The sequence below is a fragment of the Callorhinus ursinus genome, unplaced genomic scaffold (assembly GCF_003265705.2).
Source record: "Callorhinus ursinus isolate GAN/ISIS: 27379988/994484 unplaced genomic scaffold, GSC_fseal_2.0 scaffold12, whole genome shotgun sequence".
NCBI lineage: Eukaryota > Metazoa > Chordata > Mammalia > Carnivora > Otariidae > Callorhinus > Callorhinus ursinus.
This window is the reverse complement of record NW_027397074.1, coordinates 68,363,360-68,379,035: the sequence shown is the minus strand read 5'-3', so window position 1 is coordinate 68,379,035 and position 15,676 is coordinate 68,363,360. Positions and strand designations below refer to the sequence as shown.

At 36.1% G+C, this 15,676-nt stretch overlaps 1 protein-coding gene across 2 annotated transcripts in view; it reads left to right on the top strand.

Moving 5' to 3' along the window:
* Window positions 1–15,676, top strand: part of TNPO3 (transportin 3) — a 79,352-nt gene that overhangs the window by 34,047 nt on the left and 29,629 nt on the right. For both annotated transcript variants that reach the window (XM_025865609.2, XM_025865610.2), the window contains 7 exons: window positions 2,194–2,337; window positions 5,212–5,387; window positions 5,871–6,009; window positions 7,504–7,650; window positions 10,256–10,363; window positions 12,044–12,135; window positions 14,042–14,181. In XM_025865609.2, coding sequence (XP_025721394.1) covers window positions 2,194–2,337; window positions 5,212–5,387; window positions 5,871–6,009; window positions 7,504–7,650; window positions 10,256–10,363; window positions 12,044–12,135; window positions 14,042–14,181 — 946 coding nt within the window. The remainder of the gene's footprint in view (window positions 1–2,193; window positions 2,338–5,211; window positions 5,388–5,870; window positions 6,010–7,503; window positions 7,651–10,255; window positions 10,364–12,043; window positions 12,136–14,041; window positions 14,182–15,676) is intronic.

Genomic DNA, 15,676 nt, shown 5'->3' with positions numbered 1-15,676 from the left:
AGATTGTGAATTCAGCTGTTGTTTGTAGTTCAGCAAGCCACACAAATTATGTGTATGACTATCAGCCCTGGAGCTACACAAAATAAGAGCTTCATTTAGAGTGGTTGTAGAAGATTTGGTTCTCAGACTATGACTTGAATTGAGTTAAGGGACCTGAGCTTGTCATTTTCTTTTTGTAAGGTCTCAAGTGAAGCCAAAAGAATCCAGTCAGCACTGCAGCCCTCATAAGCATCATTACTGGCACAGTGGTCAAGTGTAGGAGCTACTTGGACTCCCATGGCATGTGCTTGACTTAACACTTCCTCATAATTGACAACAAGCAATAGCTTGATTTGTTGTAATGAAATCTGAAAAATTTGTCCCTGTGGTACTTAATACAGTCTATAACTCTGTCATGTAGTTTGTCATGTTACAGAACCCGGAAAATGAAATAGTCCAGAATTGCCAGGAAAAATAGGCTGGCTGTAATACCAGGTACCAGAGGCCTCTTAAACCTTTTCCATTGTTTCCCCCACGTTCCTCTTATTTACATTCTATTCCATCCCATTTTGTCAGTATTTTACTTTTGTGGTCTCTTCAAATGGAGACTTTCCTAAACATTGTGTTGAACTTTTAAAAGTTTTAAATATTCTTCTTGCCCATATAGTTGACTGAGCCTGTCCTCTAATATATTTTTCTCCCTTCATTTAGTCTTCATTTTGTTAATCCAAGGTCAGTTTTTATTTACCTCTGCTTTATTTTTACTGGTGAACGCTTCTGGCATTTGTTTCAGCTTTGAGGCCTTGCTTTAAGAGACAGAGTTCTTAATAATGCAGTTCTTAAAGAGGAACCCAAGGTAACTTTCTCTTAGTTCTGAAGCTTTCTGGTGTGTGTTTGATTTAATTAGCAGAATTCTTTTCTCTTCAAGCAACTAGATTTAGATGTAGGCTTTTTCCAAAATTCTGTTCTTAAGTTTGAGTCAGAAGTTAGAATGTATAGTCAGGCTCTCCCATTTGTAAACATCATGTCTTAGTAAATTGAAATGTCATTCAGGAAGTATAAAGGCCAAACAATCGTGTGATGACTTTACATCCAGAGATTCAAAGATTCAAGTATTTGTGTGGTTGCCATGAATTTACTTGAAGCATTCTTGTTTTTCTTCTTTCAATTCAGTTCAGTATAATTCAAACTAATTGAGAAGAATATAATCATAATTGTCTGATACAGCAAATATAGGAGGAGCATGGCTACCTTAGAAGTACAAGAGTCAACATTTAGATCACTGTGGGAATCTGTACCCCACCACAAACCCCATGGCAATTATGACGTTTCTGACCCATTGCCTATAAAAGTTATTTTTAAACATTTTTTAATCCAGAAAAAGTTGCATTACACTTTATTTTGGAAAAAATATACATCACAAAAATAGTTTGCAAAGAGAAACAGTGGTGAGTTTTAGTTGGCTTTTCATTTTATCTCTTTTATCAACCTACCGTATTTATAGTAGTGTCACTTTCTGTGGAATGGTGTATTTGCTGGAGTATTTGAGTACAGAAGCTGAAACATCAGCTTTTTATTTGGGGTTATACAATAGTAGGACTGTCTTGTTTTTATTCTGTAAAATCAACTGTGTAGATGAGTATTAATTGAAAATAATTTTTTGATACAATTAAATTAATGCAGAAGAGGGATCTAAGAAACCATTATTTCTGAAACAGAACTATCTTTGTTTTTTTTTTTAAATGTTTCTTTTCTTTTATTATTATTTTTTTTTAATTTGAGAGAGAGAGAGAGAGAATGAGAGATAGAGAGACAGAGGGAAGAGGGTCAGAGGGAGAAGCAGACTCCCTGACTAGCAGGGAGCCCGATGCGGGACTCGATCCCGGGACTCCAGGATCATGACCTGAGCCGAAGACAGTCGCTCAACCGACTGAGCCACCCAGGCGCTCGAAACAGAACTATCTTTGGGCAAGTCTGCGATCTCTTTGTATCTCAGCTTCCCAGTTGAGAAAATGGAGATAGTACCTGGCTGTAGTTTTAGTGGGGATTAATGAATTAAGAATATTGAGAGCACCATCTGGTACTTACAAAGCACTTTTAACTGTTAGCTGTTAGTATTATTTTCCTTCTCATTATTACACCTAAGAGGTGATTGTAATAATGGTTTAAATTTAAAGTTTGGCATTATTTAACTTTTTTTTGCCTTCTTTTCAGATGACCTGTATAGAAAAAGCAGGAACAGATGAGAAAATGCTTATGAAGGTCTTTCGCTGTTTAGGAAGTTGGTTTAACCTAGGAGTTTTGGACAGTAACTTCATGGCGAACAATAAGTTACTAGCACTCCTTTTCGAGGTTTTGGTAAGTAATGGCTTTGTTTATGAAAGTATTTTTACCACGTAGTCACAGTAGTAACTAACCTTCGGGGACATAGCAGTGTTTTCAGATTTCTGTACAGTGATTGGAAGGTGTATAGTAAGAAAGCAGCAATGTCTCTTCCTTGTTACCAAGTTACCAAATGAAGGTATTAATATTAATACTCAGGATAGAATGTAGTTAGGTTTAATAGGAAAGCAGTTTTATGTGTAGATCAATGATTTACATATTAAACAACAAGTAACAAAAAAACCAGTGGTCTCTTTTTTCTTGTTTTAAAAATATAATAATGGTCATTGGGTCTTTGAGACAGTTACAGATCAGAATATTATCTTTGTAGTTATGATAGTTTATTTAAGCATCAAGGTATGTATAGGGTGGATTTGAGGCTTTTGAGATTAATGGAATAAAAAGTAGTGTCTTTTTATGTACTTGTGCATGTTTTCCATAAACTTTGAAAATAGTAGTACCTAGTAATACATTATTTTGTCTTGGTAGATAGGAGTAAGTGAGTGCATAGAATAAGACTACTTTTTAGAACAAGAAACAGAGCAATGTCTCAAGCACATATCGAACAGGTCTTTGGAGATGGGAGTGATTTTGTTTCCTTTTCCTGGATAGTCTCTTTCCATGAAGTCATATTAGTATGGAAGCTCTGTGTGTACTGGTTAGTGCACTGTTATTTAGAAGATGGTAGCATGATAATGGGTTGATACCACTGTGAATTAAAGAAAAAGAAAGCACATTCTCCAAGGAGACATTTTTGGTGTTTCATTGTTGTTAGTGTATTTATGCTTCATTCTTGCATCAGGAGCTAAGACTCAGGAAAGTTAGGACACTAATAATTGTTTTGCTAGTCATTGTCTTTGTTGCCATGTCTATTGATGCCCTACCTCAGTAATGGTAATTTTGGTTCTCATCTCACTAAATTGTGTGAAGAATAGTCAGTATAAATAAATTAATCTCCCACTTTTGTTTAAAAATTTATGAATATGAGGGGCACCTTGGTGTGGTGGTGCATTCAGTTGAACGGCCAACTCTTGGTTTCAGCTCAGGTCGTGATCTCAGGGTCGTGAGATTGAGCCCTGCTTTGGGCTCTGTGCTCAGTGGGGTATCTGCTTGAGATTCTCTCTCTCCCTCTCCCTCTGCCCCCCCCCCCGCTCCCTCTCTCTGTCTGAAATAAATAAATAAAATTTATGAATACGATTGATTACATATGAAGGGAAGGCAGCTTAGAATACATATCAAACTCAAGACAGTGGTTACTTCTGGGAATTAAAATAGGGGTAAGGAACAAGCCAAGTAGTATGCCAGCATTATATTATCTTCTCCGCTGATCCAGTGTCAGGATCCCTCTGCCACTTAAAAGACGAGTGGTTTTAGAGTCAGAGTCAATATATTCTCATTCTTGCATTCATTCAGTGATTCAAAATCATGCCATATTTTAGTTTGCTTTGTGTTTGGACCACAACTTTATTACAGATATATAGCCTTTTCTCCCATAGTTTTTTTTTTTTAAAGCTTTTATAAATATGCTGGATATATATACAAAAGAATAAATTTGAACATTTATTTAACTTTTAAAACACAGTAATAATAATAAGTATTTTTGAATCCACCTCTCAACCTAAGAATAAGCTAATGAATAATTTACATCTATCTTTGTGTTCTTCCAGCCCTGCTTGTATTAACTCTTTCCCCGCCCTGGAGGTTCTAAATGTCCTTGTTTTTTATTATTCATAAAAGACTAATATGCCTTCACTAAATTTATCCACCCTCTCAACTGTACTCTTCTAAATAGAAACCCTAGAGGTCTCTTTGAACTCTACTTTAGTTCGTATCAATTGCTCTTTAGATCTACTTCCCAGATGTCGTTCTGGAGCTTTTCTTTATTGTGCTTCTGGATTGGATTGTTTTTTGAATCTCCTCAGATACCTTCCTCAGAAAGATATGTGGGAAGTAAATTTTGAGTTTTTGCTTTCCTGAGAAATATTTATATTTCGCTTTTATTCTTGATTGGTGGTTTAACTAGGTATAGAGTTCTAGATTCAGTATTCTTTTCCTTCAATATTTCCAAGGCCTTTCTTTCTTGTATACTGGCAGGCATCATTGCTGATGAGACGCTAAATAACTGATTTTTGCTCCTTTCAAAGTTACCTTCTCTCATTCCCAGAAGCTTTAGGATCCTCTGTTGAAATATGATGGTATTCTGAAATATGATGATGATGTATTAGGTAGGTATGGGTATTTGAGACTTGTTGGACCCTTTCATTTTATTTTTTATTTTTTTAAAGATTTTATTTATTTATTTGAGGGAAAGGGAGTGTGTGCCAGTGCGGGGGAGGAGCAGACGGGGAGGGAGTGGGAAAGAATCGCAGGCAGACTCAGCGCTAAGTGTGGAACCCAACGTGGGGCTCAGTCTCACAAGTCATGAGATCATGACCAGAGCTGAAACCGAGAGTCAGGCTCTTAACCAACTGAGCCACCCAGACGCCCCAGACCCTTTCATTTTAAATAGTTCTTGAATATCAGAAAAAGGATGGAAAAGATTTTCACAGACTAAAACAGGGTAGGGAACACATGGCATTACATTTGGAGAGGTGGTATGGAAAAAAAAAAACATGGAATTTTAGAAGTCATGTGACTGTGATTGAGGTACAAAAAGGCTGATTTGTTTGGCATATAGGGAAATAGAAATAAGACAGGGAAGATTGATGAATATTGCCTGGTTGAAGGCCATGACTGTTAGGCTGTTATATATTTAAAGTACATGTTCAGAAATGGGCTATAATTGTTTTGCGAGTACTTGAATTACAGCTTAATGATCATAACATCTTCCCTATTCCTGCCATCTCCCAGCAACAGGATAAGACCTCATCCAACCTACACGAAGCTGCTTCGGATTGTGTATGCTCAGCTCTCTATGCCATTGAGAATGTGGAGACTAACTTGCCATTAGCCATGCAGCTTTTTCAAGGAGTCCTAACATTGGAGACTGCTTATCATATGGCTGTGGCACGTGAAGATTTAGACAAGTGAGTGATTATTTAAGGCAGTAGCCCCAGATTCCATCCTTCGTGATTTTTTTAAGACCCTGGGTAAATATAGACACCACAGCCTAAAGATGCTCTGTTATTCTCGAATGAACCTAGAGTGGCAAATTGGATGCAGAGGGAGAGGTTGGAATCATGGAAAGTAGTAATTTTTTCCACTCACAAAGGATAAGGCTCTAAGAATTAGGAATGAACTTTGGAGTATCAAGTGTGATTTGATAAGGGTTTTATTCAAATGTTTTAGTAATTGAGAATTTGAACTGACTTATGAGTGTTTTGCTTATATGTATAAAAACATATGATAAGGAAAGGTGGCTTTTATGGAGATTTTGATACAGCATAGCTAATAATCACTACATGTCCCTTAGGCCAAGGATCCTTTTACTTAATTAACTATGTCTGTGAGTATGTACATATAATATACAGATTTCTGACTTGGTGCTCTCATTACTCTTTCATTTGCAGAGTTCTGAATTACTGCCGTATTTTCACTGAACTATGTGAAACTTTTCTTGAAAAAATTGTTTGTACTCCAGGCCAAGGTCTTGGCGACCTACGAACTCTGGAACTGCTGCTTATTTGTGCAGGACATCCTCAATATGAGGTAATGTTTGTATTATGCTAAACCCATTTTCTCCAGGTTATTTGTTGCATATTACCTATATTCCATTGCCACCCATCTAGCTTTTTATTTGTGGGAAACTATAGTCTTATTTTTGATTAGCGTGATGTGGTGGTTTCCTCTGTTAGAGTTTTTCTTTTAAATTATATTTGGGTTTCTGCTTTGAATCCTTTTCAATTTTCTTACCCGGTTAGCTGGGCTGACTGCTGTAGGCACCTCAGGGAACCCATTAGGAAGAAAGCTTACTACCTTTTAACTGAGCCCCCTCTGTAGGTCCAGTTATTCTTTTTAGAGCTTTACAGCTAAAAACAAAACAAAACCACATAAACAAAATCTTAACTGTATAAGTCTTAACATCCAAAATTTTTTCTCCAAATGGTGAGTGGGAATGAGAAAGGGATTGAAAGGATTTAAAAGTCTACTCCATTCCAAAATCTCTACAACACCCTGCCTCTTAAAAAAGTTGGCTAGATTTTTTTAAATCTTGTTTATTCAAGAAGTTTTACCTCCTCTTAATAGTTATAGGAAGTAAGAAAGAACTCCCAAATTGGGTATTGTTTTAAATAGGTCTATTTTAGATCCTTGATGGGAAAAGGATGGTAGGGCCCCTCTAAAGGAGGAGCACGGCTCTGTGATTCTCATCTCTTTTTCTCTTATTCATTAAAAAAAAAAATGACTTGATCTCATGAGGATATCTAGATTTGGGTGAAACACAAAACATTTATGGGAGTAAGTGTAGCACTATTTGATAATTATCATTCCTTTAAATAGTGCCATAAGTAAGATAAGCTGTGGATAAAGTCCCAGACTTTTTCTTCTCTTTCAGTCCCACTCAGAAAAGTAGGTGAGTAAAAATGACACAAGGTTGGTATGTTCAGGGATTTGCAGATCGTTTGTCTGTCAAGAGGTGGGGTTTTTTTCTTTTTCTTTTTTTCTTTTTTTAAGATTTTATCTCAGAGCGTGAGCACAAGCATGAGCGGGGGAGGGGCAAAGGGAGAACCAGATACCCTGCTGAGCAGGGAGCCCGATGTGGGGCCCTATCTCAGGACCCTGGGATCAGGACCTGAGCCGAAGTCAGACGCTTAACTGACTGAGCCACACAGATGCCCCTGTCAAGAGGTATTTTAATCTCAAAACATGAAATGATTTTAGATTTGAGAAAAAATATTTAAAAGAGACTTCCATTTCTGTGTCTATTTCTCTAAATTCAGAATCCATTATACTGTTGGAGAGTTACCAGCTAAAGAGGGACTGTACACCCAGTTACCGTAAATGGATTTTGGGGCCTACCATGGGAAGCTAGTTTGGGAGGATAGTAATAAATCTGCTAGAGAACAGGTGGCTTCTTAACTGGCTCTACTCATATTATTTTAGATTATATTTTCTTTCCTATATGGTTCTAGTAATAAAACTGTCTTTGTATTCCATTCCTTTTCTGATTCAAATAAACCTTTTCTTTTTCTTTTAATTTGACAGGTAGTAGAAATTTCCTTTAACTTTTGGTACCGACTCGGGGAGCATTTGTACAAAACTAATGATGAAGTTATTCATGGAATCTTCAAAGCTTACATTCAGAGGCTGCTTCATGCCTTGGCTCGACACTGCCAGCTAGAACCAGACCATGTAAGTTCCCTTCTCCACTTCTGCAGATCTTAATTTCCTACTCTTTTCAGTGCTAATTTGAAAATGAACTAAAAAGGTAATAAAGCTAATGGAATCTACAGGTTTTCTGTCACTCTGTAGCATACACTAAAGAAATCAATACCAGTGTAATGAAGAGTGAGTATAAGGCTTATATAGAAAGAAATAAGTTCTGCTGAGCCAGTAATTCTTCTCTTAGAAATTTACCTTAAATAATTCTGCTGAAGAAAAAAAAATGGCTATTTTATATATAAAGCATTATCTGTAAAGTAAAAAAAAAATGATAAACTCATGTACAACAGTATAAGGAGAGTTACGTAAATTATGATGTTGCAGCTTGATGGACCATTATGCAAAATAATGACTTTTGAAATAGCAGTAATTGGTTTGCTAAATGAAAAAATCAGAATGTAAAATTTTATGTGCTGCTGGGCGCCTGGGTGGCTCAGTTGGTTAAGCGACTGCCTTCGGCTCAGGTCATGATCCTGGAGTCCCGGGATCGAGTCCCACATCGGGCTCCCTGCTCAGCAGGGAGTCTGCTTCTCCCTCTGACCCTCTCCCCTCTCATGCTCTCTCTCTATCTCATTCTCTCTCTCAAATAAATAAATAAAATCTTTAAAAAAAATTTATGTGCTGTATTTTTAATGGTATAACATGTAGTTGGATTAAAACTAACACAAAAGAAGTATTTGTGTGAGGTTGTGGTGAATTACATATGATTTCCTTCTCCATACACATACAGTACACATTTTTCTTTATACTGATTTTATAATTTATAAGAAAATATAGAAATAATCTACTTGCTTAGAAGAATATATACTAGAAATATTATAAAATAGCCTAATTGGAAAACTCTTTAACTTCCATTCTTTGCTTAGTCTCTTAAATCTTACAGCATTTATTTCATCCTTTTGATTGTTGGTTAGTTGGTTTAATTCCTCTCCTTTAACCCAGGACTTGAAGAGAGTTTTTTCTCATTGCTCACAATTAGCTCTGATGTGAAAACTGTAATTGTCTTTGTTCTCTTCATTTTAATGTTAACATTGTTGAGTCATGGTATTTTGCACCTTCAAAGAATCTTAGTGATGATCTAGTCTAGTGGTTTTCAACCTTTATTTTTTGTTGTTCAACTGAGGAATTCTATCTTCAACTACATCTTCCATGGAAGCCTAATATGTAAATAAAAGCAGGGCTTCTGGCTTCAGTTGGCTCTACTTGCTTGATCCCGTTCTTCCTTTTGCTAGTTCCCTGGCACCATTTCCCTTGCAGCAATTCCTTATACTTGTGGATATATAGTGCTTTATAATGTGTGGAGTGCTTTATAATTCCTTACCTCAAGATAGCCATCATTTCCCCCTCATTCTCTGACTTTAATTTCTTCATCTTAAAGCAAGGAGGTTGGACTAGATCAGCAATTCTCAATAGGATTTTCCACATAGTCATGGATAAAGCTTGGACTTTATCAGCTTTTCACATCAGCTTTTTCCACATAGTCATGGATAAAGCTTCTTATACATGCCCTTAACCATCTCCCAATTGGAAGCATGAAATATGAATGATCTCTATGTTTTTTAATGAAAATTTTCAAATATTTGGCAAAGGTAAAAATTTTATAGTGAATGTCTATATACCTACTACCTGAATTCTACCATTAATATTTTACTATACTTGTTTTATGTTTTATTATATATCTGTCTACCTATATAAAATTCTTTTTAAAGTCTAAAATTCTATCTTGGGGGCACCTGGGTGGCTCAGTTGGTTAAGCGGCTGCCTTCGGCTCAGGTCATGATCTCAGGGTCCTGGGATCGAGCCCCACATCAGGCTCCCTGCTCCGCGGGGAGCCTGCTTCTCCCTCTCCCACTCCCCTGCTTGTGTTCCCTCTCTCTCTGTGTCTCTCTCTGTCAAATAAATAAATAAAATCTTTAAAAAAAATAAAAAAGAAAAAGAAATAAAATTCTGTTCTGCATCTAGCTGTTGACATAATGACTGATTCTGGTAAATCTTGAACCATGAAGCTTCAGGGGCTTATTCAGTACTAAAAATAAGATTAACTTATAAACTCTTTTTTTTTTTTTTAAAGATTTTATTTATTTGAGAGAGAATGAGAGAGAGCACATGAGAGGGGGAAAGTCAGAGGGAGAAGCAGACTACCTGCTTAGCAAGGAGCCTGATGCGGGACTCGATCCTGGGACTCCAGGATCATGACCTGAGCCAAAGGCAGTCGCTTAACTAACTGAGCCACCCAGGCGCCCTAGCTTGTAAACTCTTAAATTACCACCTCTTCCAGGTCACTTCCCACCCCGACCACTCAAATTTTTCAACAACAGAGCAAGGTGTGGCTTGGAAAAAGGGGTAAAAGGAAGAACGGTTTCTCATAGTAAAGGTAGAGGATAGGTTGTATTGACTTTACATACCTAAAAGTTTAGGAGACCCTATATAGTAAAATATCCCTTGATTTAGGCAACTTATCTCTTGTTCACTGGGACTAAACTGCTTAATGGCTTTTTCTTTATTGATTTTATAGAGGTCAGTGAAAGCCTTAGTGATAAGTTTAAAAGAAATGTTCTCTGACTTGAAATTTCAGGAGGGGGTTCCTGAGGAGACTGATGACTTTGGAGAGTTTCGGATGAGGGTATCAGATCTGGTGAAAGACTTGATTTTCTTGATTGGGTCTATGGAGTGTTTTGCTCAGGTAAGTCCATTTGGAGATTCTTACTGGTTTTACTGATCACTTGAGTTGTGTTCTCTTCTGTGTCTTCTGTAAATGTTCCACCTTTTTCTTAAATTTTAATGGCTAAATGGGACAGTAGATATGCGGGTGCCTAGCACACTGCCTGGCATATAGTAGCTTTGTTTGTTTAGTATCTTAACAAGCCAATTGCAGTCTGTGGATGGTTCAGTTATGGTTTACTCTTATTATTCTTGCTGTTGAAAGCTGTTCTACTTGTCCAGTCGGAATGGAAAATCATAGATAAACCTTAAGGATCCAAGGTATTTATAGGGAACTTGGACCTAGCCAGGAAAAAATAGGCAAGTTTTTCTGCTTTATTAATTATGTGCCAAATCCTGGCAACTCTTTTAGTTATTTGGCATTTCCTTTATCCACACTTATGGTTAGATTCGTGTGCAGTTTCATCCCAGAGGTGACTATACTAGAGTAGAAGTCATAGTCCTATGATTTTCCTGACAGTGAGTAACATTTTACCTCCTAAGGTAGCAATCATCACCATTCCACATCCCTTAACATTAGCATAATTTCAGGCAGTTTTCATATTGCTGGATCATGCTCTAAGCTCTGAAATACTAGTTTTGATACTTTATCAGCAATAGTGAACTAACCTTTATTTTTTTGGTAACCCAGCCATTTTGTATATTTGGGGGCATAATCTGATTTAGAAAGTGTTAATAAAATTAAACCTATTTTTCTTTATTTTAAGCAAAGTGTATTTATTGATCTAATTACAAAGGGTTGGAGATTCCTAGAAAGCAGATTCAGTGAGATCACCAGATCATAAGCAGATGACCTGTGTTCACATTTCAGCTCTTCTGTCATTCGCTATGTGGCTTTGAGCAAGTTACTTGTTCAGATCTCAGTTTACAAATTTACTTAAATTGTTAGTGTTGTCCAAGATGTATTCTGTGGAACACCAGTCCTATGAGATGTTCTTGTGGGGAGGGGAATCCTCAATTAAAATTGGGAAATGACTTAAACAGTATATCAAAGGCTCGATGAAGTCCTACAACAAGAGAATATTTAATTTTATCTTACTTAGTAGTGTTTGTTATTTGACTACAGAAACCTTATTTAAACTCAGTCTCAATCAGATGGATATACCCTGGGAAATTTTTGGACTAGAACATCTCTGAGTATTCTGCTTGGTCTCCTTTTTTCCTCCCCTTGCTTGGATATGGTATTCTAAATAGCTACTTTTTAAGAATTTAAACGACTAGTGTTGATGCGGATAAGTCTTTTAAACAATAGAAATGTAAAATCAATACATATATAAGAAATTTACATTGTATCTCAATTTTAAGTGTATTTATGTATTTATCAGTTATTACAGAGATCAGGAAAAGACATTCATGTAATATGTTTTGCTTTTCCATAATACTCATTTTGTGGGGGCAGATGATAATCTTGATATACTCTTGGGGAATCTAACTGGGTTTATTTCAGATATTAAAATAGCAGTTACTTGTAGTTAGTGAAGATGTGAAAAATGAAATAATATTCTCCCCTGGCTCAGAGATGATTAATTTAGAAACAAGGGGCTGGATTTATTTTAACTAACAGGATTTTTTGTTTTGTTTGTTTTGGAATTCTATTCTGTTTTCCTTTTAATGGATCCATAATCCACCTCTTCTTCTCTAGTTATATTCTACTCTGAAAGAAGGCAACCCACCCTGGGAGGTGACAGAAGCGGTTCTCTTTATCATGGCTGCTATAGCAAAGAGTGTTGATCCGTGAGTGTCTAATAAGTCTTTTGCTGGGAACTCTAAATATCAAAGGAAGGAAAATTACACCATTTTTCTCATATGGTATATGTTTGGAAACTCAGAACTTCTTTTATAATGCTGCCTAGTCTTCTGACTTCTAGAATCTATTCCAGAGTAGCGTGCATTGCTGATATTCATGTTTTAACCACATATCTTAGAGTTAAAATTATTTTGTTCTTGATGCTAGGAAGATAATGCTGATTTATTTTTCCAGCTGAGGCTCCCTTGTGAAAGTTGATACAATAAAAAATTTTGTTAGGCTGTTAAATTGTTGGTACTTCCTTAAAAGCAGTTGAATAGACACTAATTAGCTCTCATCTGCTTTTGGACCTTGGGTAAGTTCTCCTACAAATATTTCATTATATTGTTCTCCTTTTTGTCTGCCTTAGAGAATCATTTCTGAGTTTCAGAAAGGCAAGACAGGCACCATTTCACCTTAAAAGAGTAGCAAAATCTAAGGGGCAATTATTTTTGTTACTGTCATGGGAAATTTTTAATTTATTAGAATTTGATTTCTAATTGAGTAGCATAGAAATTCTATTTATTATTTTAACATGAATTTCTAAAAACAAAATTTGTGCTGTGAGTTTATAAATTGATGCTAATGTCCATTAAGTTTTCTTGTATTGTGATCAGATAACCTGCAACTGAGCTCTATCCCAAGCCTTGGTTGAAGAGATGGTTAAGGCATGTATTCATGAAAAGTATAGTGCTTCTTACTTAGCTGCTTACTTAGGGTTTAGTCAGTGAAATCTTACGTTGTTTCTAATCCAGTAAATATTCAAGGAGAATAGAGTAGGTTTGTTTTTCTCTATTAAGATGTACTGGTCCTGAATTACATACCATACTGTTGCTCTTAAATTCGTTTTGCTATCTTTTGGAACCTTCAGTGATAGTCTGAAGATTATTAAAATCACTTCTATTCTAACTGATATGTGCTGATGTGAAAAAGGATGGGTAGAGAGTCTCAAAAATTAGCTTAGTGCTCCCAGGAAACATAAGGCATGAACGAGAGAAGATTTTATATTGTTTTTTGTTTATCCACATTTGAGGCCAACTGCATGATTATAATTTTTTAGTGTATATAAAGGACTTAGACTTAGTTTATCAGCATGGAGTGGTTTTGCTCTTATCCAGGACACTATTTGGATTTTAAACATCTTTTGTTTCTGGATTATATCCTACCACAATGGGGGCATAAAGAATTTCAGCCAATATTCTTGGGGAGTGGAAAAAAGACAAGGAAAGGGAAAAAAATTCTTGGAGCCATGGAGAGTATTTGGTTAACTTTAATTTTCCCTCATGTTCCAAGTCAGGGCACCTTTACTATTCCTGCAGCTTGTATTCTTATTCCTTTAGTTAGTGAGCTGGCCCACCCATACTTACCTGGTCTTAAAACTTCCAGTATCCAGCTATCAGAAATCTTTTGGAGAAGAACTAATACCAAGTGGTCTGTGAGAATTATTCATTCATTTAGCCATTCAGCAATATTTATTGAGTGCCCACTATGTGCCAGGCACTGTTCTAGGTACTGCAGATATAAGAATAACTAAAACAGATTCTTTAAAAGAAGACATTCATCCACAGTAAATGCCTGCCTCTCCAATTTGAAGAACGTTATTTGATAGCAGGATGTATCTTTAGATACTTTATTGGCATTTAGAAGATTAAGGAGCAGTATGCTTCTCTGAAACAGTATCTTCCTATTTCTGTCTTTTTGCCTTAAAAAATTTTCATACCAGATGTTAAGGACTTTCATCCGAATGGTTATGTGTTTAGAAAAAAGCAATGATTTGTCTTTTTGCGGCCTGTTATTAGACCAGAATCTAACCTCTGAAATCAGTAACTGTGAGTACTTGCCTTTTGTACTCAGGGAGAACAATCCAACACTTGTGGAGGTCTTAGAAGGAGTTGTCCGTCTTCCAGAGACTGTACATACAGCTGTGCGATACACCAGCATTGAATTGGTTGGAGAGATGAGCGAAGTGGTTGATCGGAATCCTCAGTTTCTTGGTATGTGTGAACTCACTCCTCTGCAGCTGCTGAGAGTGATTTTTCTGATTTTGTTCTTTTGCTCTTGTTCACTTGTTCTCTATTTTTATTGGTAGGTAGACTATTGCTAGACACTGAGAGTAAATACTGTATTATGAGTTATTGCTTAGTTGACACAACATTTATAAACTGATCATCCTTTGAAGAAGGGATCTTTGAAAGATTAGATCTCTAGATAGGGAAACAGTTTGCTTCTAGTAGTCTGCTTTGGCATGAACATTGCTTTTAGTCTTTGGCACATGCTTGAGCTAATCAGAGTCCCTGTAGTTCTAACTTAGATGCTATTAATAGGCTAAAGCAAAGGAAAGGTTTTTTTCAGTGCTAAATACATGCTCCTTTTAAAAACCAAGAATTATCATTGGAAACAAAATAACTACAAATTAAAGTTAAGAATTTTGACTTACATAACCTTTGGATGCCCTTATTGGCTTGAAAAAATAAAGATTATACAGAGTAACTTTAGAATCACAAGTAAAGGTAGAAATCATTTATTTTATCCCTCTCATTTTGCAGATAAACAAATCCAAAGAGACTAAATAATTTATCTAGGGTAGTATATATTAAGCCCCCCTAATAGTCAGGAGTGATATGTTCTGAGAATTTTAAGAACCCCCCCAAACTCGTGAATATCATTAATTATATATTAAGTTTGATGTATTTCCTATGCTTATATTATTATCTTTTTTTTAAATTCCAGTATAGTTAACGTAGAGTGTTATATTAGTTTCAGGTGTACAATATAGTGATTCAACAGTTCTGTGCATTACTCGGTGCTCATCAAGATAAGTGTGCTCTTAATCCCCTTCACCTATTTCACCCATCCCCCCCCACCCCACCTCTGGTAACCATCCATTTGCTCTCTGTAGTTAAGAGTCTGTTTCTTGGTTGTCTCTTTTCTCCTTTGTTTGTTTTGTTTCTTAAATTCCACATATGAGTGAAATCATGTGGTATTTCTCTTTCTCTGATTTATTTCACTTAGCATTATATTCTCTAGATCCATCCATGTTGTTGCAGATGGCAAGATTTCATTCTTTTTTTATGGCTGAGTAATATTCCGATGTGTGAGTGTGCACGCATGTGTGTTTATACCCCTTCTTTATCCATGCATCTTTCAGTGGACACTTGGGTTGCTTCCATAATTTGGCTGTTGTAAATAATGCTGCATTAAACATAGGGGTGCATGCATCTTTTTGAATTAGTGTTTTCATATTCTTTGAGTAAATACCCAATAGTGAAATTACTGGATTATACATTTATTACCACCTTTCAGCTTGATTTTATTTTACATGTGATCTTTTTTATTGTTTGAAACTCTTGCTTAAAAAGTGATGTTTCTTTTTTCTTATTTCTGTATATAGAGCGTATGATAGACATGCTCACATTATAGCTGAGATACTTTCAACATACCATTTAAAGATTTTTCTCAAAATACCTATTTTCTAGGGGCACCTGGGTG